The sequence below is a fragment of the Rhinoderma darwinii genome, chromosome 5 (assembly GCF_050947455.1).
Source record: "Rhinoderma darwinii isolate aRhiDar2 chromosome 5, aRhiDar2.hap1, whole genome shotgun sequence".
In the NCBI taxonomy this organism is placed as follows: domain Eukaryota; kingdom Metazoa; phylum Chordata; class Amphibia; order Anura; family Rhinodermatidae; genus Rhinoderma; species Rhinoderma darwinii.
Window position 1 is genome coordinate 50,879,674 of NC_134691.1, and position 27,701 is coordinate 50,907,374.

The 27,701-nt window shown below is 40.6% G+C and overlaps 1 protein-coding gene across 1 annotated transcript in view; it reads right to left on the reverse strand.

Annotated features, from left to right (window-relative positions):
- Positions 1–27,701, reverse strand: part of VPS13B (vacuolar protein sorting 13 homolog B) — an 886,671-nt gene that overhangs the window by 184,242 nt on the left and 674,728 nt on the right. The window contains exon 35 of the mRNA XM_075825953.1: positions 1,285–1,422. Coding sequence (XP_075682068.1) covers positions 1,285–1,422 — 138 coding nt within the window. The remainder of the gene's footprint in view (positions 1–1,284; positions 1,423–27,701) is intronic.

Here is a 27,701-nt window from a genome sequence, read left to right on the forward strand (position 1 = left end):
AGAACATTTAAAGAATAAGTCAAAATTTTCTTTGTACTGTTTTTCCTGTTGAATTTGCCTCTTTTTTTTTTCTTTTACTTACGTTTTATATCACCACTAGTTATCAATTTAAAAAAAGAGAAATACTTAAAGGCTTAAATATAACAAATTAACAACTGTTGCATGTTGTCCGTTTTCTCTATGTGTTGTGTATGTGACACAGGAGCAACGGAAAATTCAGCACCTGAAATAAAACGTCCCAATCCCTTTTGGCCGCAGACAGCCCCTAGGTGGTACTGCTGCTTCAGATTATATTCAATACTGCGGACTCTCTGCAAAACCAGAATCCACACGTCAAGCTTTACACACTGTATGTGCAACGAGGAAATCATTTTCAAAACAGGAATTTTTGTTCTAACATTTTAGTCATTGATACTTGCAAGGGAAAATATATTAAAATAAATTGAATCCATCAGCCCATAACCGTTTCTGTATTTCATACTGGCTTTCCATATGCAGTTATTTTCCAAGATTTTTTTTTTATTATAATATAATACAATCAATTTATTTATGAAATTTACGCAGGCATTGGTTATTTATGTTGCTTATGTCGCCAACGTATTCCACAGCGCTGTACATTAGTTATCAACACTCATTGTCCCCGGTGAGGCTTCACAATCTAAATTCCATATCTGAATGTTTTTTTTAGGGGAGAACATACAAACTTCATGCAGATGTTACCCTGGGTCGAATACAAACCCAATTGCGATAACTACTGAGCCATCACGTTGCCCATTGACATTGGGCTTATTTACCAATGCACTCCAAATAGATCATACATGTTCAACGACGACAACTGATTCAGCTGCTTCTTATTTATCTTTTTCTGGCAAATCTGGGTGTCCATGTGCATTAAAATGAATGGGAGTATCCAAAAATCTTTGAGTCAGCAGATACAGGGACATGGCATTCTGACAATTGGCAGTAGTCACAGGGCACAGACCCCAGCCGATGACATCTAAGTGATAGGTCAGAAGATGTTTAAAGGTGAATCTTTTCTTTGTTATTTTAGCAGTTTCTAAGTGATACCTGTTTTTGAGAAAGCAATATGGCCGCCTCCTATATTGGATATCAGCCATATTTCCCAGATTTCTACATTGTAGGTCTTCCTGATTTAACCCTCTCCTATGTTGCACAACCTGTAAGTAGCTATCCATTCAGCACCCCATAAGATCTGGTGAGAACCAGAATAGTCCGTTTTAGAATGCGTAATCTTTCATAAAATTATAGCGTCACCTCTCTTACCTGGCCCATTAAGGAAATCCTTTATTTGCAGTGTGACAAATGGTGGAGGAATCCCTGTTCTGGCATTCACCTCTCCTGCCGCTGTCTGGAGCCAGACCTTGGTGTAATCCAAACCTTCAGGTAACGTTTTCCCAGCATCTACAACAAGACAACAGAACTTTTTTTTTTCAATACGTAATTAGTTTTCTCTTGAGTTAAGTGCTAGAACAAAAATATCCAAGTTACATGCACGCTGTTCAGGAGGTAGATTACTGAGAGAAGTGGATTTTATATTGAAAAACATGGTATTATTTTGATAGTGACCATGGATTAGGATGACAAAAGTTTGGGTTAGAAGTAAGGCTCTGTTCACATTGCATTAGTTTTTTTCTGTAAGGTTACCTTTGCTCTTTGAAATTAAAATCCGTGTAGCATGCTGTGCTATTCTATCCAGTAAAAAAAAAAGAATAGCTGATGGAAACCTGACGGATCCATTATGAGTCAAGGGGACTAAAAAAAAAAAAAAAGATCATAATGGATCTGTCAAACGGATCATAACTGATCAATACGGGTCTGTTACATCTGCCATGTATCCTGGAAAATTGAAAACATGATGCCAATGTGAACAGAGCCTAAAGTTAGAGCTTGTCCACATCTGCTTTGGAGCCTTCGGTGCAGATTTTGTTGTTTTTGATGGACAAAAAAGTGAGGCAAAACCAAGGACAGCATGATAGAAACCCAACGAAACCCATTAAGATTAATGGGTTCCATCAGGCGCCATTAGTGTCCGTCAGGCAACGAATTTGGCGACTGCGGACTTTGGACACTGAGCAGCAGACCAGTCCTTGTGAAGGCTTAGGAAACATTTGCAGGTGTTTTGTGTTGATTCGCTGATTAGAGTGTCACACCATGAGTCTACAATCTTCAACTTTTACCCAATATTCTAATTTTCTGAAAGACTAAATTTGGGGTTTTCATTAACTGTTACCATAATCATCAAAATGAAAAAAAAAACATGCTGGAAATCGATCACTCTGTATGTAATGAATCTATATAAAACCCGATAAAACCCTAAGGTTGTATTCACATGCGACAGATTTGTTGCAGAAATTTCTGCGACAGAATAACCCATATCATACATTTGAATGGAGATGTTTCTGTAGTAGGTGCATGGACTTTTATAAATTGAACAGATAGAAAAGAATCCAGTACCTAATAAACTGTAACACTTGTAGACATTTTGATCTCAGTAGCGATACTTACTAAATATTCTAAAATAAATGTAAAAAAAAGGAATAAAACATTTTAAAATGATCTTCTGCAATTACAGCTCCTATAGGGGTTGTCACACACTGAGGTCAGTGTCAAACATACACTACCATTCAAAAGTTTAGGGTCACTTAGAAATTTCCTTATTTTTGAATGAAAAGCACAGTTTTTTTCAATGAAGATAACATTAAATTAATCAGAAATACACTCTATACATTGTTAATGTGTTAAATGACTATTCTAGCTGCAAACGTCTGGTTTTTAATGCAATATCTACATAGGTGTATAGAGGCCCATTTCCAGCAACCATCACTCCAGTGTTCTAATGGTACATTGTGTTTGCTAACTGTGTTAGAAGGCTAATGGATGATTAGAAAACACTTGAAAACCCTTGTGCAATTATGTTAGCACCGCTGTAAACAGTTTTGCTGTTTAGAGGAGCTATAAAACTGACCTTCCTTTGAGCTAGTTGAGAATCTGGAGCATTACATTTGTGGGTTCGATTAAACTCTCCAAATGGCTATAAAAAGAGAGCTTTCATGTGAAACTCGACAGTCTATTTTGTTCTTAGAAATGAAGGCTATTCCATGCAAGAAATTACCAAGAAACTGAAGATTTCCTACAACGATGTGTACTACTCCCTTCAGAGGACAGCACAAACAGGCACTAACCAGAGTAGAAAGAGAAGTGGGAGGCCCCGCTGCACAACTGAGCAACAAGACAAGTACATTAGAGTCTCCAGTTTGAGAAATAGACGCCTCACAGGTCCTCAACTGGCACGCAAAACGCCAGTGTCACTGTCTACAGTGAAGAGGCGACTCCGGGATGCTGGCCTTCAGGGCAGAGTGGCAAAGAAAAAGCCATATCTGAGACTGGCTAATAAAAGGAAAAGATTAATATGGGCAAAAGCACACAGACATTGGAAAGAGGAAGATTGGAAAAAAGTGTTATGGACAGACGAATCGAAGTTTGAGGTGTTTGGATCACACAGAAGAACATTTGTGAGGCGCAGAACAACTGAAAAGATGCTGGAAGAGTGCCTGACGCCATCTGTCAAGCATGGTGGAGGTAATGTGATGGTCTGGGGTTGCTTTGGTGCTGGTAAAGTTGGAGATTTGGACAAGGTAAAAGGGATTTTGAATAAGGAAGGCTATCACTCCATTTTGCAACGCCATGCCATACCCTGTGGACAGCACTTGATTGGAGCCAATTTTATCCTACAACAGGACAATGACCCAAAGCACACCTCCAAATTACGCAAGAACTATTTAGGGAAGAAGCAGGCAGCTGGTATTCTATCTGTAATGGAGTGGCCAGAGCAGTCACCAGATCTCAACCCCATAGAGCTGTTGTGGGAGCAGCTTGACCGTATGGTACGCAAGAAGTGCCCATCAAGCCAATCCAACTTGTGGGAGGGGCTTCTGGAAGCATGGGGTGAAATTTCTCCCGATTACCTCAGCAAATTAACAGCTAGAATGCCAAAGGTCTGCAATGCTGTAATTGCTGCAAATGGAGCATTCTTTGACGAAAGCAAAGTTTGAAGGAGAAAATTATTATTTCAAATAAAAATCATTATTTCTAACCTTGTCAATGTCTTGACTATATTTTCTAGTCATTTTGCAACTCATTTGATAAATATAAGTGTGAGTTTTCATGGAAACACAAAATTGTCTGGGCGACCCCAAACTTTTGAACGATAGTGTATATAAAACAAGGTTTTAGGTCATTTAAAGCAACTTTTAAACGGACTTTAACCCTTTCATGACCAAGGGTCAAATTTTCCATTTCTGATATGCACTTGTTTATCTTTGCAACCGCTTTGAATATCACAAGTTTTTACTTTGTTTTTTTTTTTACAAGACTTATGAGGTTTTCATTTTCTAGATTAGTTTAATTAACTCCTTGTTTTTAATTTTTATTATGAGCAAACAAATCACAAAAAATGTGACACACTTTTTTGTAAATTTTTATATATGTGTCTCTCTATATTATATGTATGTATGTGTGTGTATATATATATATATATATATATATATATATATATATATATATATATATATATATATAAAAGGTTCTGAGACGACACCCTATTTCATCTACTCAAGTCCTGGTGACGTTATTTTGTTCTATGGTATATATACAAGATGAGGAGCCGATTCATCTCCTGATAACGAGCACATGGCCTAATGAATAGGTACGTTGGAGTGCTGTGTTCATCTGCTTTTGGACTGTATGCATGTGTGTATATATATATATATATACACACATATATATATACACATATACATACATACATAGTCACCCTGGATCCCTGTGAGCGGATAAGAGGGATATAAGGCTATATTCACATGACGTGAAAAAAAGGGCAGTTAACAACGGATCAACTGTCAGTTTTTCATGGCTGTTTTGTATCAATGTGTCTAAAAATTTGAATCCATTTCCCGACCGTCTTTCACAGATACTTGCCATCCATTTTTTATGGACGTTAAAAAAATTGATGAATTTTATTCGTTAGGGGGTTATTTGTCTCAGCCACCTGAAAACACCAGAGTGCCCATGTAGATAGTGACGCAATACCAGTGTACATAGTGACACATTGCCCACTGTAGATAGTGTTAGTGCCCACATATATAGTGCCCACTGTAAATAGTGCCACAGTGCCCACATAGTGCCAGTTCCCACTGTAGATAGTGCCCACATAGTGCAACACCAAGTGCCCATGTAGATAGCGCCAGTGTCCCCTGTAGGTAGTGCCAATATAATGCCACAGTGCCCATGTAAATAGTGCCACACCTCCTATATACAGCACCCCTGTAGACAGCACCACACCCCCTGTAGATCATGCTACTCACTGCAGATAGCACCACCCCCTGCAGATTGTACATCCCCCTGTAGATAGCGCCACCCCCTGTAGATAGCAACATCCCCTCTGTAGATAAGCTCCATCCCCTGCAGATAGCGCCACCTTCCCTGTAGATAGTGCCACTCCCCCTGTATGTATTAGAACCCCCCTTAATTGGCAAACCCTTCCTGTAAATAGCACCACTGTAGCTCCCTGTACGAGTGGAATCCATCTGGCCAGTACATATCCTGTATATATATGTAAGCTGTATCGCTCAATCAAAGCCCAGTCCGTCAAGTCAGTTGGACTGACAGCTCGGCTAAAAGCTGGTCTTGCGTGTCTCTGACACTCAGGATCCAGCTAATAATGATCACATCTAACTTAGATGTGATCGTTATTAGCTGGATCCTGCGAGCAAGTTTTCAGCCGAGACATCAGTCCAGCTGACCAGACTGAATATTCTTTGACGGAACTACAAAGCTTCTATATATGCAGAATACATAAAAGCTGCATCTTAAAAAGTAAAAACTATTTTTATTTAAAGTCAATTTAAAAGTTGCTTTAAATCACCTAAAACACTAGTTTATTTTAAAAAAAAATTAGTTACAATGGTGTACATAGCCGAATGGCAGACATGCCTAATGTGCTTCAAAGTGAATGGGCAGCAAATTTGAGATGTAGGAGTCTAGGTATCGCCATTAATAGATGTGCTTGACAAGGAAGCAGATAACTAACAAACGGCTACATTTTGAATAACAGAACATGACAGAAGAATTTAAATGTTTAAATGTATTTTTTTTTATGATTTGGGGAAGGGAAGAATGCTCTTTAAAAACCCTGACCTAATATTCCTAAAGTAATTCATTCAGGACTGTAACAACAGCAGTTTCTCCATCATAACCCACTTTAATTGTATATGACGTAAACAGCGCTCAAAGTGCAAACTTAACCCTTACCACTGCACATAGGAGATCACACCCTGGACATCCAGTACTCAATCTTCAACATCTCTACGTTGATCGATGTAGCTGCACTTACAAGTATTTCCAGGGTGATTCATAACATTGCTGCTTGGCCAGAAAAGGCTTCAATTACAATCTAAAGAGAAGCCAGCTGGAGTATCTCTGGACCAGCACCTTTCATGTATAAGAAACTCCAAGACAGTGGTGGCCAAATAGTAGATTGCGATTTACCAGTAGATCTCACAGCAGGAACCAACAGATGTCCGGCCACCAGGCTGATCTCCTGGCTGATACACAGAAGTGGGAAAACTACCTCCTCATAGGTTTGTTACACTACTCCTTTCTATTTAAATGCTCATTGGCGAATTATGTCGAGATTTGTGATTCTGGACTAGTGCTATTACCTGATGTGGGTCTCACACACTCCCTGATGTTTAATATTCACTTTAGAACAGAGGATATAGGCACATGGTTATACATATCCAGCATATAGAAGAATAGACATAACACGAGAGATTGGGCAGTAGGCCTACAATCTCATCTCCCGTGTTATGCCTGCCTCTACATAGAATAAAGGAACCTTTTGAAAGCGGTGAGTGCCGTGCAGTCTATTCTTCTATATGCTGGATATATACTTAGGCCTTCCTTTTACACGCACTGAGCAAAGGTCATCGAACCACAAATCCCAGCCAGTGTATGTACCTGAGACGCCACAAGTGAAGGTAGTGCCAACCATTTCTTTCTTTACATGTTGCACATGGTTATACATAAAGTAGGCGGAGAAAAAAAAAAGAAGAATAAAATACAATAATTAATTATCTGTGGCTATTATTCCTATTATGGTAGAACTGAGGCATTCGAACATGGGGTGTGCAAAAAATTTACGATAGCGAACGTTATGAGCCAAATGTACCTGTTCGAGGTGCACTAAAAGACAACCCAACACAGGCTCTTCTAAAAAAAAGACATTAAATACTGAAAAAATTAGGAACTTCTGCTTCAAGGGCATCTGAATACTATGAATGAAGAGAACTGCTACCGAACAGAATCATAAAGTGGACAACTCCTTTTTACGGAGCAGGTTTTTCAGCAACCTTAGAGTAGCTATCGCTATTGGGAGTACAACGTAATAATGAATGGATGACTAGACAATGAATAGGCGTCAGGGGTATTCCAGGGGAAGAGTTAAAAATCTGATGAGACAACCCCTTACAGAAAGGATCTGCCCACTACAAACAGCCAATCTTAGTAGGGGAAAGCCGTGGCCACCAGGCATTTCCCCTGCAGCAGTTTATTTCATATAAAAGGCTGTCCATGTAATAAATGGACAGCTCGAGTCCACCACAACAGGAGCTGCTCATACAGAGCGACTCTGCTTTCTGGCTCAAAATCGGGGGGACCACCCTAAGAAGTCCATATGACCTAATAAGACATTTGGACTGGGGTTGCCTTCATGAAACAAAGTCTTTAAACGTTGCGGTCATATTGGGCATATATAAATGGGGTTGTCCAAAGCAGACAACATCTTCAAGCTTTGAAATCCAGAATGCAACTTCTGGACGTAATTCAGTTTTACGTACTAAAGTTTTTGGTTTCCATTTCTCTAAGTATAAAGTAGTTAAAGAACAAATGTGCAATAAAATCAAAAAGACATCAAAATATCATATGACCTATTACACTCCGTATAAATCTCAACAGATTCTTGTGGTTCTCCCAGTCTTTAACCATCACTTAGCAAGATTTAACCCACTAAGCCATGCCATGCCAACAGCCCACTTAGTCTTAAACTTCAAAGGCGTGCGGCCATTTGCAAACATGAATGTAACCATACTGGCCCGCATCCAGGAGCTACAAGCACCTTGCATTATAACATTATTTGGAATGAATCTGACCTTACTGAGCTCTGAACTCAAAGCAAAAAAACGGAGTATCAGTCCCACAAATAAATATTTAAAAATATGGCTAAATTTGCCGGTGGACTTGTATAGATCTATTATTGTTTTCTGCATACTAAAAGCTGCTTTACCTCAAGGAAAACTTTGCCTTCTGGAGACAATTAATTATGTCCTTAAATCTCTTAATATTCAGGGAAAGGTCTCGTTTCAGACCCTGAGAATCCGTCAGCGAGTTACTATTCTGAATGTGATAAGCATTATTGTAAACATTGTTTTAAATATTTAGATTTTGCTAAATCTGGCAACTAGCGGTCCGTGTGTCACAAACTCTTTAAACTGGAGAAAAATTCCATGAACATAAAAATAACTTTATTTTAGTGTATTTGTTGCAGTCGTTTCCATGTATTTAATTTACCATCTAATTAAACTTTTAAGATATCAAAAAAACACTTATTCCAAACATATAACGGAAGCGGCCATATTTAAAAAATAGCCTCAACTAAGAATAGGCGCCAATTTTCATAGTCACATGATGGGAAAAATTCATTATATAGACATGATAAACTAGACGGAAAAAGGTCTCAACTAGGTTGAGATTAAGCAGGCCAGGCCATCCCCTCCCCCGTGATGCCCACAGCATTGTTCTTATAAATAAAACACTGGTCATACTGAAAAAAAATACTGTAACTGAACATCCGCTTGATTTTTTAAGGTCACATGGCGAGCAGAGTCTATTATACCGTCTAGGCTGTGGTTAAGCCAACAGTCTCGCGGTGATGCTTCTATAAATACTGTATATATTAGTATGGAATTCAGTTAGGAATTGCCCGTGTCTTGATATATCGGTGAACCCAGTTATTTATACCACAAGCAGTGATCAATGTGATATGCCAGTAAGAGGTGCCCATCTGATTATATCAGCCCATATCAAAAACTGTCAGTTTCCGGAATAGTTCGTAAAATAACTTACAATTTACTGAGATAAGCCTAGGAACGGAACCGGGCAAATGCACATTGCGGACATAAAGCAGAGGTGTAATATCCTCGGCTTCGAGTGCATATATAAGTTCATGTGTGCAATGCCAATGTGCCCAATATCTCCAGACTCCTCTCCGTAAGTTGTCATTTATTTCACTAACTATTCCAGAAATGTCGGTTTTTGATGTGCGCAGGTATAAAACCACTAAACCCCAGCTGCATAATGACATGATGGTGGTTTAGTGGCTCCAAACCAAGTGACAGGTTTTCTTTAAGTGTCTTATAAAAGTACCCACGGTATTAAAAACTATCAGAGATTAGATCACATCCAGATGAAAACAAATGCAGCTAGAGATAACCTCATAATGAAGAAGCAATTAACTTGTTGTTCTTAACCCCTTAAAGACCAGGCCAATTTGAGTTTTTTTCATTTTCTCCTCCCCGACTTCCAAAAGCCATAGCTTTTTATTTCTTCATCGACAGCCATAGGAGGGCTTGTTATTTGCGGGACAAGTTGTAGTTTTTCATGGCACCATTTATTGTACCGCATGATGTACTGGGAAGCTGTAAAAAAAATATTTGTGGGGTGAAATAGGCAAAAAACTATGAATACACCATTTTTAGGGGGTTTTGTTTTTACGGCGTCCATCAGGCGGTAAAAACGAAATTTTCACCTTATTCTACAGGATACGATTACGGCAATACCAAATTTATATGTTTTGTTTTATGTTTTACTACTTTTAAAAAAGATAAAACTATTTGCTAAAAAAATGTTTTGGGTCGCCATATTTTGACAGCCATAACTTTTTTTTTAGCCATCAATTTAGAGGCGTGAGGGCTTAAATTTTGAGGGGCGAGCTGTAGTGTTAACGGATGCAATTTTGAGGTACATGCGACTTTTTGATCACTTTTTATTCTATTTTTTTGGAGCTAATGTGACTAAAAAACAGCAATTTGCATATTATATACAGTATATATATTTTTTTATTTTATTTTTTTTACGGCGTTCACAGAGCGGGATAAACAACACTAGATAGTGATAGTTTGGACTTTTTCGGACGCGGCGATACCAGTTATGTTAACTTTTTTTTTTTTTAACATTGGTTTAGCGGGAAAAAAAATGGGAAAAGTGTTTTTTTTTTAAACTTTTAATATTTTTGGGACATTATAAAAAACATTATTTAACGGTTTTTAGGCCCCCAGGCTGCCACGTCAACTATCGTCACCAGCCGATCCCATCGGGGGGGGGGGGGAGGGGTGCCCCGCTGATTCTAACAATTTAATTTGACCACAGCATTTAAAGGTGTTAAAAGGGCGGAATTAAAGTGGTTATATTCCGCCAGTTGCAGTGAGGTGTCGGCTGTATAACACAGCTGTCACCCACTGAGTATGGAGCGAGCTCAGCCCGTGAGCCCGCTCCATACTTCCCCTTAGCAGCTGTCACGTACATGACATGACATGTCGTTAAGGGGTTAAAGAGGACCTGTTAGCTCTCCTAACATGTTTACTTTAGTAAATACTTCCATTCCCCAAAAAATAACAGTTCTAGAGCTTCCGCATTGTGCCATTCCTCCTGGTTTTGTATGATTAAACTGACAATTGGGTATTACCATCACTCTTATCAATGGCCTTTCTCTCTACACAGTCGACCATTGTCCTATCAGTGCTGACAGTGTGAGATTCTGTATGGGCACACCAGCAGCAGGTATTTTTAAGACTGTAATTTGGAGACACCCACTGTGTAAGGGGGTGATACTGCCCCTTTAAATTGCACAGTACCTTGTTTCCTATGCTTTTTCTCTCACCTTACGTCCACCTATTTGGTACCTTTCTTATGTGTGAGCCTGCTCTGGTTTAGTCCTTCTAGTTCATCTTAGTGCTGTGTCGGGAAAAAGCAACCGCGCTGCCATGGTGGCGGCACCTGCATCATTCAGTACGGAGTGGTGGAGAAGGTGCAAGGAGGATTGGGGAAGCACAGAGGAAGGCCGGTCAGTGTTGCTGTGTATGGGGAAGGGGGAGGCAATGAGAAGGACGTAGGGGAGCAGTTAAATAAAAGAGGTAGTAGCAATGGGGTAGTGCCATGTTAGGTGCAATGGGAAGTGGCTCGTGGCTGGAATGCAGATAGGACCCAAGATTGAAATATCCCCAAGGAAAGCTTCTGACAGTAAGAAGTCCCAGATGAGGAGAAGGAGTTTGGAAAGAGAGATAGAGTACAGAGGTTTGATGGGTGCCTCTGCCAGCCCTGGAACTAGAGAAGCGTGGCAACAAGTTTGGAGTAGCCTAGCAGGAAACAGAGCTGACTTGAGTCTCTTGCGGAAGCCTGCTGGTAGCTGCATGCAATGGTAATGCCAAGAATCTGATGTGAAGCTTAAATTATATTGTTGGTGCGAGCGGTTTAATGTGGGTCCTTTAAGAGGCGGTACCCCTTTGGATTACAGCTGTCAGCGTGTGCCACCCTGTTGCTTGGAACCATGCTCTGTGTGGTGGCGGTAACAGTGCGCAACGTTCACATTGCATATACGCACCTGTGGGAGTCGGGATTTGTAAGGTAGTGGCCATCGTGACCCACAGAGGCACAGAATATTCCTGAAAAATGACGTCTCAGGGTAAGCCATGCGGTAGAGGGTAGTCCCTCAGAGTGCCACGGCTGCACTGTTGGGACTGCAGTCACTTTGGCACAGCCCGACTTGGTGGAAATTCCTTCGGTGTCGAGATTCCCGACCCCGGCATGAGGACCGCTCTGGCTGTTGTGCCAGTTGTTTTAATATAATTTGTTAAAGCTCCAAACCCTCTGTGGTTTATTGGAGAACCACCCGTTACAAATGTCCGTATATTATCAGTGAATTTAGGAAAATATTTGTTGTCATTGAGTGATCAAATTAGAGGACTTATGGGTATCCGGCATTGAGCCCCAAACAACTTCATAAAGGGGTAAGCCATGTAAAAATACTTTTAACATTTTGTTCATGTACACTAAACAGCCTTTTATATATTACCTCCGGTAGTAGGACTTTAACCCATTAGTGACCACCAATACGTCTTTTCACAGCAGTCACCAACAAGCTTTCAGATCCAATAGCCATTTTAAGGGTGCTGCATCAGAATAACACAGCGCCGCCAGGAGCAGTTAAGCTCCCTGCTCTCAGCTACAGGAGGTAGCGGAGGGCTTGCAACAGACTTGCTTGAGCGGGCGGGATCTAAATCAACATCGATCCTGCCCGTTAACCCCTCAGATGCGGCGGTCAGTAGCAACCGCCGCATTTCAGTGGTTTTAGAGGAAGGGGGCTCTTTCTCTCACCCCATCGGCACACCCGACATGCAATGCCTAATAAAGGCCCGCAGGTCTGCCTCTAGTATATGCCTGTTAGGAATGGCCTAACAGATGCCTTTCAGTTTTTCAGTTTTACACTGGCAGGTAATAATAATACACTGTAATGCAGAAGTATTGCAGTGTATTATAAAGCAATCAAATAATCGCATAGTGAAGTCCCCTAGTGGGACTAAACATTTTTTTTTTTTAAGTTAATAAATACAAATCCAAAGTAAAAAATTTTAAAAACTTACTTTTTCCCCCTTACAAAATGCTTTATTATGAGAAACAAAAAAAAGGAAAACAGTGACACATATCTAGTATTGCCACGTCCATTATGACCCCCAACTATAAAACGATTACTTTGTTTAAAGCGCACGGCGAACGCCATAAAAAATAAAATAAAGAAATAATGCCAGAACTGCTGTTTTCTGTTCATCCTGCCTTCAAAAAAATGTAAGAAAAAGTGATCAAAAAGTCACATGTACTCAAAAATGGTAACTATAAAAACTACAAGTTGTCCATCAAAAAGAAAAATCCCTCATACAGCTGCAAAAGTTATGGCTCTTAAAATACAGAGGCACAAAAACAAATAATTTAAAAAAAAAAAGAAAAGAGTTTTTACTGTGTAAAAGTAGTAAAACATAAGAAATCAAATATAATATAAATTTGGTATCATCGCAATCATAACTACCCGCTGAATAAAGTTATTATGTTATTTATACCACACGGTAAACGATGTAAATTTAGGATGCAAAAAAGCATATAGAAATTGCTGGGGTTTATTTTCTATCCCCCAGAAAAAGGTTAATAAAAGTTAATTAATAAATTATATGTACCCCAAAACGGTGCCATTAAAAAATACAACTTGTCCCGCAAACAGCTATGTCAACGCAAAAATAATAAATTATAGCTCTTTGAATGCGACGATGGAAAAACTTAAAAAATTGCTTGGTCGTTAAGGCCTAAAAGGGGCTGGTCACTAAGGCTGGGTTCACACGACCTATTTTCAGGCGTAAACGAGGCGTATTATGCCTCGATTTACGCCTGAAAATAGGGCTACAATACGTCAGCAAACATCTGCCCATTCATTTGAATGGGTTTGCCGACGTATTGTGCAGACGACCTGTAATTTATGCGTCGTCATTTGACAGCTGTCAAACGACGACGTGTAAAAATACAGCCTCGTCAAAAGAAGTGCAGGACACTTATATACATTATATGCAGGACACTTATATACATTATATGCAGGACACTTATATACATTATATGCAGGGCACTTCTTTCAGACGTAATTTGAGCCGTACTTCATTGAACTCAATGAAGCACAGCTCAAAATTTACGGCTGTCAGAGAAGCCTCGCAAAATGCGAGGAGGAGGAATTACGGCTGAAACGAGCTAGCTGTTTTCTCCTGAAAACAGTCTGTAATTTCAGCCGTAAAAGCCTCTCATCGTGTGCACATACCCTCAGGGTATGTTCACACGCTAGCTGTCATTTACGTGTGAAAAGGCAGACTGTTTTCAAGAGAAAACAGCTGCCTCGTTTCACACGTAAATGCTCCTCCTCGCATTTTGCGAGCCGTCTGAGACGCTCGTAAATCTTGAGCTGTGCTTCATTGAGTTCAATGAAGAACAGCTCAAATTACGTGGCAAAGAAGTGCCCTGCACTTCTTTGCCGAGGCAGTCCATTTACGCGTCGTCGTTTGACAGCTGTCAAACGACGACGCGTAAATTACAGGTCGTCTGCACAGTACCTCGGCAAACCCATTCAAATGAATGGGCAGATGTTTGCCGACGTATTGCAGCCCTATTTTCAGGTGTAAAACGAGGCATAATACGCCTCGTTTACGTCTGAAAATAGGTCGTGTGAACCCAGCCTAAGGGGTTAAGCATCAGCATTGGACATCTATTATAAAGTAGGAGAGAATAGAGTGCTCATTTCAATAAATTGGGAAAGCCATTTGAGAACTACTCCTGAACATGCAGAACATATAAATACACAAAAATTTATATTGTATTTTCCATTTGTTATTTACAGCCCTTGAGTACGTCTTACACTAGATATTATTAATTGCAGGATTCCTATTCCAGTGTGTAACCCTGTTACACCCAGATTTTACACTGAACATATGGCAATGTTGTATCGCAGTCTTATGTGCATTGGGCATTAAAGACAGCAATGGAATTTCTGTATCTTTGACCTTATCATGTAAGTCACATCCAACTTTAGTGAATTATGGAAAATATTGAATTTAAGATGTCTCTATGTTTAAAGTTTTATTTCCCAGACAAAGTCTGACAATACACGTCCATACACAACCAAACACATACACTATCATATTTAGAGTACGGCACTTCAATTACATATAAGCCATGAGATTCCAAACAGGTGCATGCAGAAGCCTATGGTGATCTAGGTTCAGTGCAGGGGGTTGTTGCTGTATTAGGCTCTGTTCACACTTGCGTTAAAGGGTAACTAAACGTTTAACAAACTTCTGACATGTCATAGTGACACGTTAGACGTTTTGATCGTTGGGGGTCTGAACACGGAGATCCCCAACGACCACTAAAACGAAGCGGCAGAAGCACTCGTGTGAGCGCTGAGCCACTTGCTTTCTGTTCAGCTTTTCTCGGCAAAACAAGCAATTGGTGTATGGGCTCAATAGAAAGTCTATGGGTCCGTACAACGCTACATCGGCTTCGCGAGAAAAACCGAACAGAAACTAAGCGGCTCGGCGCTCACACGACTTTAACGATCGGTGGGGATCTCAGTGCTCAGACCCCAAGCGATCAAAACTTCTGACATGTCACTATGACATGTCAGAAGTTTGTTGAACGTTTAGTTACCCTTTAAAGGGCTCTGTCAGGGTTTCTGTCAGTCATCAATCTGCAGCACTATTTTTGCAGTCAAAAATTCCAGAACCCCCATTAAATCAAAGGAGTTCATTAGAATTCGCCAGTATCGGTTTTAAAATGGATCTAGAATGGCTGTCATGGCTATCTAAGACATGATCACAGAATTCCGTCAGATTTGACGGAAAGAATAGAGCTGAATGCATTACCTGCAGATTTACAGCAAAATCCTCAAGTCCAGATAAAAAGCACTAAGCGGGTGCGTTCACACTGGTGGGATTAGCTGCGGATCCGAAACGTATTACAGTAGCAGCAAAGTGGATAAGATTTGAACAAATCTCATCCAAACACTATGGAAAAAAAAACAGCTTAGGAAACATTCATAAATTGATCTGCCGTGCGCTTTTTTAAAAAGCCGCAACAAACAGCAAGTTTCAATTTAATTTAAAAAAACAAATAAGTCTATACTTACCCCTTTGGCATTGTCATAGCGATGGCTCCTTGTTCCCCACGCTGTTCTCCGTGCATCCCGGCCCCGAGATGACAATTCATCCTATATGACTGCTGCAGTGGTCACATGGGCTGCAGAATCATCACGGAGGCCAGGTTGCACGGAGAACAGAGGGTCACATCGCTATAGGAACACCAGTGAAGGGAAGTATTGGCTCTGTTTTCCGCAGAGGCGATTCTGGGCGAAAACCTTTACCACAATTTGTTGAAGCTTTTTGCCCGGAATTTCCTGTGGGTTCTAGGTCGGATACGCTGTGTACTTTTATGCAGCGTATCTAACCTGTGTGAACATACCCTACTGAAAGCTTAAAATAAAAAACACTGTACTCGCCTATCCTGGCAACCTTTCCGTGCTTCCTCGCCGCTATCTGTACACCTGACGTCCAGCGATAAAGAGTAACAGATGCAGCCAATAACAGGCTACAGGGGTCACATGCGACGACATGTCTTCACTGGAGGCTGCGTATAGAGAGACTGGCGGGAGACCAAGAAAGCGCTGACGCGGGAGGCGAGTATAGAGCTTTTTGTTTTTTAGACGCACCGCTTTTTTTGGCAGAGAAATCCATACAATCTGGTATGGATTTCACTGCAACCTTCTGCAAAAAATGTCGGCACATTTTCGTCGGCAAATCCACTGCAAAATTTTTGTGCCCATTTGTCAAGAAGTAGTCCAAATGAAATGTTGCAGTAGTGAGGTGACACTGCAGGATCCTCATGCACCTATACAGTGTCACTCTGGTGACATGTATTGATCACACATCTGCACCCGCCACGTAAGGGCTTTTTAAAAAATATATATACACATGTACGTTTTAAAGGGGACAGGGCAGGCAATAGTTCTTTTTTTTTTTTATAGCCCCGTCATTTTTATTACATGAGTAGTGACTATTTCATCTTTACTTCAACATAGTCGCTAACTCTATAGACATATTATAAAAGCGTACACTATTGCATATAGTAAGGACTATTTACAACGGCACGTGAGGGACTCTCAGTTTTGTTCGCACTACTCAGGGCAGGGTCTGCAGTGGTCAGCTCTAATGGGAATTCCTAGAACATGCCTAATTTGCAGTGAAGTAATTCACGAACACCTGAAAATGACAGCAAATGACCTTTATTTAGTTCTACACCAGTGATATGTTTATTGCTTCATGACAGTTTTTCTTTCACCTGTCAATAATTCTGCGCGACACCCAGTCTTTATATATGAGCTGTCAATCAAACACTTATGTAATTAAAACAAATCACTACGAGGGAACGGGGGTTGGGTTCAGGTGTGAAACATAACATATTGAATTACCATCATAAAAGTAAAGGGACATAGTGATATTACACTGCAAGGTGAGTTTTGGTGTTCCTGAGTCAGTACATAGCAGAGAAGTAGATTACCTGTCATGGATCAATTATTTTTACTATAAAATACGTTGCTGGAATTTGAAAGCAAAGCTCCACCTGTACTAGATTAGTCATATAGCCAGCAAATGAAAATCCAGCATCTTTATAATCTCTCGTTTTTATTTATTGCTATTTGTTAGTCCATAAATCCTATGGAGAGAACCACGATAACCTCTGCACTTTTGTCTTCACCCTGGCATCACAAAGGGGAAAATCTTAAATGGCACGAGGGGGTCGAGTGGGGGCTCATTTGAAAGCTCTTTTCAATACAAAAACGATGCTGCAAACGATCTTAAGATAGGATTTTTCACTGAGATATTTAACGTTAAAGTTATCATCTTCATTATCGGCTACCGCCGGTGCTAGCATTACCCAAAATGTACCGCGCAGGTAAAATCCTAAATATGTGTGGGCGCGTGTGTGTGTGAGCTTGGGAATGTCACATCAAGGTGACTTCAAATTACGTATTATTACAATCAGAAATACAAAACGGACCTTGTCTACGATTGTAACGGTATGTTCACACCCAGTGTTTTCAGGCGTAATTTGGGCGTTTTACGCCTCGAATTACGCCTGAAAGAACGCCCCTAATACGCCTACAAACATCTGCCCATTGCTTTCAAGGGGAATTACGAAGTTCTGTTCCCACGAGCCTTTATTTTACGCGTCGCTGTCACAACACGGCGCGTAAAAAGACGGCTCTTCAAAAGAAGTGCAGGACACTTCTTGGAGGCGTTTTTCATTGACTCCATTGAAAAACAGCTCCAAAAACGGCCGTAAGAAAAGCAGCGAAAAGCGCGAGTTGTTAAAAAAACCTCTGAAAATCAGGAGCTGTTTTCGCCTGAAAATAGCTTCGTATTTTCAGACGTTTTTGCTCACTGCGTGTGAACATACCCTAACAATTTCATGTGTACACATTTCGGTAGTCGCTTGTGCATTCCAGAGAGCGCTAAGTCCGAGAGTAATTTTCATTTTTGTACATTTCTATTGTTATATCACAAAATGCATTTGACCGAAACGGAAAGGATCACTTTATTGATGATGAGAGGGTATGGCGAATAAAAAATGAGATCCTATCGAGAAGTAGCGGCTTTATTCAATGCACTTATCCTATCCGTGATCCAATTTCATTGTCAACTGTTAAAAGAACTGTTCACTGTTTCGAAATAACCGGTTCAATTAAAGACGCACCAACATCCGGAAGACCCAAACATGCTGGTAATGATGAAAAAGCTTTAGATGTTCTGCTCACTGTACATGATAATCCTCATAGATCTGTCTCGAGTGGAGCACAACAAGCGACTACCGAAATGTGTACACATTAAATCATTTTACAATCGTGGACAAGGTCCATTTTGTATTGTCGAGGCCGATTATAATAATACGTAATTTAAAGTCACCTTGATGTGACATTCCCAAGCGCACATGCGCCCAAACACATGTAAGATTTTACCCGCGTGGTACATTTTGGGTAATGCGAACACCGGTGGTAGCCGATAATGATGATAACTTAAGCGTTAAATATCTCAGCGAAATAAAATCCTATCTCAAAATCGTTTGCAGCATCGTTTTTGTATTGAAAAGAGCTTTCAAATGAGCCCCCACTCGACCCCCCGTGCCATTTAAGATTTTGCTGCCCCCAAGGGGGTGGGGGTGTTTTTGCTTGGCGTTGATTGGTAGATTTTATGACCCCATTAAATTCCACCAAATTTCAACCCTCTAACTCGAGCCGTTCAAAAGTTATGACGGTGTTCCGGAACTTTTGGTGGGCACTGTATGTCTATACTGTATGTAGTACTTTAACCCCTTACCGCCCTGCACCTTAGTAGTATGTTGCAGCTCGTGGGTCATTTGCGTACTTTTACGGATCAGTCATGGGGCGAGCACAAGAGCTTTGCCCACCCCATCACTGATGGTGTCGACTCTAATGGCTAGGATCCGATCCCAGCCATTTAACCCCTAAGAAGCTGTGGTCAATAGCAACCACTGTACCTAAGGAGTTTGACAGAGGGAGGAGGTTCTCTCTATCAGCCCATCAGTGCCCCTGTTCGGGACCCTCTCCCCCGCTATGAAACTAAATGCATTGGCAGACCCAGCCATCCCATGCATTAATTGGACAGCTATTTATACGAATGGTTACCAAAAGTGAAAGCACATGCAAAGAAACCCTTTATGAGGTCATCCATAATAGGACAAAGGCTTTTATAGACACCAATGATGGAACAACAATACCTCTGTCAGGGATATTCAGAATCTAAATATGACATCATCAGAGATAAATATTCATATAGAAGAAAGTAATTACATCCCTGTAATTATTGGCGTCCATGTGACACCCATACCGGATGTCATTTTGAGATTGTGAATATCCCTGGTGGAAGAATTGTAGATGCACGACTGGGGTTCATGAGAGGCAACATCTCAAGCCACATGCACCAGTGTTAAACATCCTGCGTGACATCAACGTAAAGGTTTCTGACTATTTTTTGCGTAAGACCTATAAAAAAAAAAAAAGGATATCCGCTCCAGATTTAAACACTAAGAAAGTCCTATGTTCTCCGCAAAAAAAAAATTGCTCTGGGTATCAAGGCTGAAAACATTCCAGTCGTGAAGAAGTTAAGCAATGCCATAGAAAAAAAACATGGATACAGATGGCATGAAATAATTCATATAAATATTATAAAGAAATATGTATCATGGCTAAAAACAACTCGGATACCTCAAGGAATGTGCAAGCAGCAGCTGTAAATCTATAAACTGTAAACTAAGGTAAGATTTCTGCCTGCCGCCAACAGATATTCTCAATAGTGAGCCGATCATCTCTACAATAAACTGACTGCTATGAGATTTAGGCTTTGTTCACATCACAGGTATACGTCAGGAGCATTCACCGAAGCATACCTCCGACAAAAAGCCATACAGTGTTATACGTCTCCCGATGGCTACAATGCTTTAAAAAAAACAAAAACGTACACTGCGTGGTATACTTTTTATTTTTTTTGCAGTGGCCCATTGGGTACAAAAAAATTTGCCATTTGGGGGATAGGAACGATGAAAGAATACAACGGACTCAAAGTTGTGAGTCTGCTGTATTTATGAGGAGAGTGCTCCCCCACCTCTTCCCGCAGTGACTGACTGTCAGGCTGTTGTGTATGCGAATACATGGTGCATGTACAAAATATCACTGAAAAGAAAACCCCATAAAAACTTTAACGGGGTTTTCCAGTCATAAGAAATGCATAGCCTATCCTCAGGATAGGCTATGAATATGTGATCAGTGGGGGTCTGACTCCCGGCACCTCCACCGATCAGCTGTTTTAAAGGAGCTGTGGCGCGTATATGTGCGCTACTTCCCCTTCATTCCCGTACTGCTCGTACTGTGAATTGCCAACACACTTGTAGTGGCGGTTCACAGTATTATAGCCTTCTCTCATTCAAGTGAATATTGTAATACTGTGAACTGCCGCTACAAGTGAGCCCACGATTCACAGTACGAGAAGATATGTAATAAAGGGGAAGCAGCACCTGTACGAGCGCTGCGGCCGCTTCAAAAAAGGTGATCGGCAGGGGTGCGGGAGTCGGACTCTGACCAATAAGATATTGATAGCCTATCCTGAGAACCGGCCACACATTTCTTATTACTGGAAAATCCCTTAAAAACGTTGCCGTTTCACAAATTTTTTTTAATGAAGTTTAAAATGCCAGATAAGAACCCTGTGTGAACGAGGTCTTAAAGGGGTTTTCCCACAAACACCACCCATCACCTAACTGATCACCTCCCCACAGAATTGCCTTATATATGATATCCAACTGACCTAATGCAATTCTGTTGCCTGTATAGGATTGGTGAGGCGTGCTGCTTGCATTGTTATAAAAAAAAAAGTGCTCGTTTTTATTCATGTTTGTGAGTAAAATTAAAACCCCCTTCTTTTAACTGTTCATCTGAAGTTGCGGAGTTACACTTTGTTCGGGCCATTTTAAACTTTGTTGCAGTGAGAGGCTACAGTGTGGAGTGGAAGCATCCGGGGAGACTCGGTTGTTTTTTTATCTGAACGGAGCAAACACTGGAAGGAGGTTTGGCCTGAAAAACCTATTTCTCTGCACTTCTAGAGTAAGATCAGTCACCTTTACTACAAGCTGGAGCTGAAGGGAGGACAGTCCCTAAGGTGGATCATTTTGCGGTGTACTAGTGGAGTGTGAGCGGAGGACCTCTTTTGCTTTTGAGTTGTGATCCTGCTGATGGACAACCCTCATGTTGATTCAAGTTTTCTGTGCCAAAAAAAAGACCCAATTTTCCCAAAATATTGTGATGAGTAGAGATGCACACACTGTGTAAATCAATGTTATCGAATGGCTTGTGACAGCATAACAGTCATTGCAGTACCTGTAGGGGACGGCAGCATTGAACAGATTGCAGCGCAGGCATGTATTTTGGCATATTTTTGGTAAATAATAAAAATATACTAAAAATGTAAATTAAAGAGGCTCTGTCACCAGATTTTGCAACCCCTATCTGCTATTGCAGAAGATAGGCGCTGCAATGTAGATTACAGTAACGTTTTTATTTTTAAAAAACGAGCATTTTTGGCCAAGTTATGACCATTTTCGTATTTATGCAAATGAGGCTTGCAAAAGTACAACTGGGCGTGTTGAAAAGTAAAAGTCCAAGTGGGCGTGTATTATGTGTGTACATCGGGGCGTGTTTACTACTTTTACTAGCTGGGCTTTCTGATGAGAAGTATCATCCACTTCTCTCCAGAACGCCCAGCTTCTGGCAGTGCAGATCTGTGACGTCACTCACAGGTCCTGCATCGTGTCGGCACCAGAGGCTACAGTTGATTCTGCAGCAGCATCAGCATTTGCAGGTAAGTAGCTACATCGACTTACCTGCAAACGCCGATGCTGCTGCAGAATCATCTGTAGCCTCTGGTGCCGATGTGTCCTCGCTCGTCCGACACGATGCAGGACCTGTGAGTGACGACACAGCGTGATCTCTGGAGAACACGGCTGTGTCTGCACTGCCAGAAGCTGGGCGTTGTGAAGACAAGTGGATGATACTTCTCATCAGAACGCCCAGCTAGTAAAAGTAGTAAACACGCCCCGATGTACACACATAATACACGCCCAGTTGGACTTTTGCAAGCCTCATTTGCATAAATACGAAAATGGTCATAACTTGGCCAAAAATGCTTGTTTTTAAAAAATAAAAACGTTACTCTTATCTACATTGCAGCGCCGATCTGCTGCAATAGCAGATAGGGGTTGCAAAATCTGGTGACAGAGCCGCTTTAAACTAGGGGCCATTTATAGATTAGTAGTTTGCTTGTCTATTTTTGATTAGGGAAACCAGAGAAAAAAAGAGCCCTGGTTGGTCCACTTTAAAACAAGGAACTGTATATGCCTGAGGTCAAGGCCTTGCTATGACCCTGCCCAAAAGAAAAAAGTTTGACGTCCAGTGTTTAAGAGTGAAATTAAAAGTCAGAATTTGAGATCAAAAGAAGTTACTTTAAGACTAAACATCTTGCCGTTTTATGCAGTGATTTGATTACTTTGCAATTTAGAAAATGTAGCTGGGTAAGGGGAGTAAGCGATGAAGACTTTATAAAGGACTTTTTTTTTAAACATTTTTTATTATAACGCATGAGCACTGGAAGGCATCAGCCACAAAAGTGGATGTGCAATTGTAAACCACTTCTGAGAATATTTCTTGACCTCCATCAAACAGAAAATAATAACAGTAGTTGCGGAACAGAATTTGTCTCTGTGGGAGTTTCATTATTATGAGTTCATCTGAAGTTCTGTGTACAGAATGTGGCATAACTCACAAGTTCCTGCCACAGCCAAGATAGGCTGCCAAAACAAGCTGCCTACTCTGTGATTAAAGGTAAAACATCAAAAATGTACAAAGTGTGCGTGAAAAACATCAAAGCCGAGATTTTTTTTAAAATCCTAGTAGATAGCAACAAGCATCCTTATAAGCCTGAAACATGCTGTGATCAATGAATGCAAATACCTTCCTCAGCTGTTTTCTTCCCTTTTATAAGATGACGAGGGCATAAGTCAAAAATATTTCTACCTGCTTTAAAATACCTCACATGCCTCTATTTTTCTTATATGAACAAATTGGAACTTGGAGTGAGTCTCCCTAAAAAATAGATATTAGGATGTATGCTCCTCATGAAACTTAAAGGGGCATTCCGGCTATAACTCCGCTCCATTCAACTCCTCCTGGCAAGCGTTCTTGAGGCTTGGGAGGGGGAATAGGAGACATGAGACCCCCGTTCTGGCAAACGATAGGGGGTCCCAGCAGTCATACCTCCACTGATCTATCAGTTATCACCTATCCAAAGACAGGGGATAACTGAAATAGAACCAGAATATCCCTTTATAAAGGCATTTTTCTTGCCATTATGATATTAATGTGCTCTGTCCTGAAGAGCAAAACTGTCCAAATCCTGCCCTACAGGGTGTCGTAATGCAGTCTGTTCCAACACTGGTTATATAAAATCAGAGGGTTTGAAAGTAATCTCCAAAAGTTCAGACTGTAGGAATAGTTTGCATCCAAATTCGAACCATAATTTGCTTTCTATGCCGCAGAGCAGCTGTCCTTGGTGTCTTCCCTAAAAAAAAAAGCCCTTTGGTTAAAATAAAAAATTCAGATTATTGTTGCGTTTGAGGTTAAAAAAAATCATATTTTTTTTATGTTTTTAACTTACTTTTGAACCATTTCATGTTATTTGCTGTACTAGAACTGTTAGTGTATGTTCACACGGCCTATTTTCGGCAATTTTTGACCGTGAAAAAGAAGTGCAGGTCACTTCTTGGGACGTTTTTGGAGCCGTTTTTCATAGACTATTGAAAACAGCTCCAAAAACGCGAGTGGCTTAAAAAACGTCTGAAAATCAGGAGCTGTTTTCCCTTGAAAACAGCTCTGTATTTTCAGACATTTTTGAGTTTGCGTGTGAACATAGCCTTAAAGAGGCTCTGTCACCAGATTTTGCAACCCCTATCTCCTATTGCAGCAGATCGGCGCTGCAATGTAGATAAGAGTAACGTGTTTTTTTTAAAAAAAACGATGATTTTTGGCCAAGTTATGACCATTTTTATATTTATGCAAATGAGGCTTTCTAAAGTACAACTGGGCGTGTTTAAAGTAAAAGTACAACTGGGCGTGTATTATGTGCGTACATCGGGGCGTTTTTACTTCTTTTACTAGCTGGGCGTTGTGAATGGGAGTGTATGATGCTGACGAATCAGCATCATCCACTTCTCTTCGTTAACACCCAGCTTCTGGCAGTGCACAGACACAGCGTGTTCTCGAGAGATCACGCTGTGACGTCACTCACTTCCTGCCCCAGGTCCTGCATCGTGTCAGACGAGCGAGGACACATCGGCACCAGAGGCTACAGTGGATTCTGCAGCAACATTAGCGTTTGCAAGTAAGTCGATGTAGCTACTTACCTGCAAACGCTGATGCTGCTGCAGAATCAACTGTAGCCTCTGGTGCCGATGTGTCCTCGCTCGTCCGACACGATGCAGGACCTGGGGCAGGAAGTGAGTGACGTCACAGCGTGATCTCTCGAGAACACGCTGTGTCTGTGCACTGCCAGAAGCTGGGTGTTAACGAAGAGAAGTGGATGATGCTGATTCGTCAGCATCATACACTCCCATTCAGAACGCCCAGCTAGTAAAAGAAGTAAAAACGCCCGATGTACGCACATAATACACGCCCAGTTGTACTTTTAATTTAAACACGCCCAGTTGTACTTTAGAAAGCCTCATTTGCATAAATATAAAAATGGTCATAACTTGGCCAAAAATGCTAGTTTTTTAAATAAAAAAACGTTACTGTTATCTACATTGCAGCGCCGATCTGCTGCAATAGGAGATAGGGGTTGCAAAATCTGGTGACAGAGCCTCTTTAATGTAAAAAATAACTGGAGAAATTGGGATGTTCTAAAACTTTTGATGGGTAGTGTGTGTGTGTATATATATATAGATAGGAGTCCTCCCTATTATATCGCTGAGCTAAGTAGTTTTCTCTCTGCATCAGCATGCAGCGCACGATCACTTCCCGGCTTACAGTGAGTAGAAAGATAAAAATTACAGATTCTGAATCAGCGCTTTTAAAGGTGATGTACACCTTTGAGGGCTTTTTAAAAAAAAAAGAAATAGATTAGTCAGTGTGATTAGTGTAATTTTGTATTCAAAATTAGTTTTACTTTTGGAGATACAGCTGTTCTGTACTCTCTATACAGAGCGGCTGTATCGTTCGCTATTCACTGACGGAATCTGTTTCACCGACGGATTCAGTTTCGGTGTCTCGGACACGCAGGATCCACCTGTAAACGATCACATCTAAGTTCATAACACACTGACTATTTAAAAAAACAAAAACTCAAAGATGTACATAGCCTTTAAGCTATATACTGATTATTGTCATTTAGGAGGTTTGTGGAGGTGACAGAGTCTTTTTAAACACAAGTCTTTTTTCGCTGTGTAATTTGGCAGACTAAAGCTGGCTATACATATTTGGCCAAGCCGAGCGTATGGTGGAGTTGGGAGAAATAGCCGTAGGTTGAAAAAACGTTTGGCATGTGTATGGCCAGCGTTAGGCAAATGGTCCAAAGGTTTGCATTCGTGGTTTGCAAGCCATCTACGACACGAATGTACTCCGACTTCTCTAGGTTCGGCAGGCCATTCTGATCCAGGTGCCCAATTCTTTATTTAAATTACGTGCCAGAGACTTCAACAAATTCATCTGGTCTTCCGTATTACATATCTTCTGGGACTCCTTTAGGCTCAGGGACTACAGGGACAGCATGCACGGATCTCACAATAGGTGACAGAAATGACTTCATACAACTCTCCATCTCTATTTTTCCTATACTTGGCCTCAATTACCCAGGAGGTCGTTATTTTGCCTTCATCTAAATCAAATAGCTAGATTTGGGTAATCTCTTGTTGCTTTTTAATTTTCTCAGTGTTGTGAGCAGGCCCAAAGTATGTGACAATGTAAAATACTATAAACAGGAATACATATGCCACTAATTTATATATCTGTGGACTGCAACCTGTGGCTCCCAACAATTCTGAAACTGCAGAACCCAACATGCCATAAAAGCTTCAGGTCGCCACGGCCATTACAACAGAATTTGATATGTATATATAGTATATGTATAAGATCATGGTATTCATAGTAGTAATAACCATCACATACTGCGCATCATTGAGATAGTGTCGATTTTTGTATTAGGGCATTACCTACTTTTATAAAGCTCAAAATTTCATATATGCCCTTTAATACTCATCTTCCTCTGGAAGTGGTTTGGTGGAAATTACATGGATTCGTTGGGATAGTAAAACAAGATTATCTCTTAAAACAATGTTATTTTTCAACTAATGTCATTGTAAATAAAAGCTTTTTATCCTTCGAGAACGATCAGTTTCCACAAGCTTATGGAAAGTAGATATTGAATTACTATATTATTTTTGATTGGATAATCTTCATCCGCCTTTAAAACGGAAAGTCTTGTAACAAAAAACACATGAGGGTTTATGTTTCATATTGAAAATATTTGTCGGCTATTGTAATGTTTCTGCTTGTAACATTTTATAAAGTGTGCGTCGTCCTATTCCATGAAAGCTAGCAAAGGGCACTTTTCTAAATACCAAGTTTGAGCATTTCTGATTGGTCACCGAGTTGCCCTCTTCTGTCAAACGGTTAAAAAGTTCATTCCATTCTTTTTGGTTTTTTAGGTATTTTTGGGAAAGTTAGGTGTCAATGAATATGGCCTCAGAGGTTGTGATCAAGCTTTCCTACATTCCTGAACAGCAAAGCTGTCTCCTTATGCAGTAATACATCTCAACTATCAATCAGAAACAGATATAACTATCTCTACAGAAGAGGATGACTCAATGTCTGCCGGTTTTCAGAACATTTTACTTGGGACTGAATAAGCCTAAGGGGTATTCTTATCAAGGAATGGTCGGACCCCCACTGATCCCAAAAATGAAGGAACAGATGTACCATTGGCAGTTCTCCTTCACAACGGTGCCCCTTAGTGAACTGCAGCAGAGCTCTATTCAAGTAATTGCCTGCACAGTGGGTGGCTGGTAGTGTGGTAGGGCAGGGAAAATTTGTGTAGAAGCCCTTTTCATTCTGAGGATCGGTAGGAGCAGTCGGGTCACCCATCAATCATGTTAAATCCTACAGATATGCCATCACTTGCTATATTTGAAAAACCCCTTTAACCCCCTCTACTGATTACCTTAAACTGAGCTCGTTCAGTAGGAGAAGAACAATACAGTTCAGAACGGGCACCGCTTGGGGCAGCTGAGTGAGTACAGAGGGAGCATACTAAAAGCTCTAGCTCAGGCCAGAACTTGGCTAGAGCCACAATCTTGGTCTTCTTTTAAAGCCC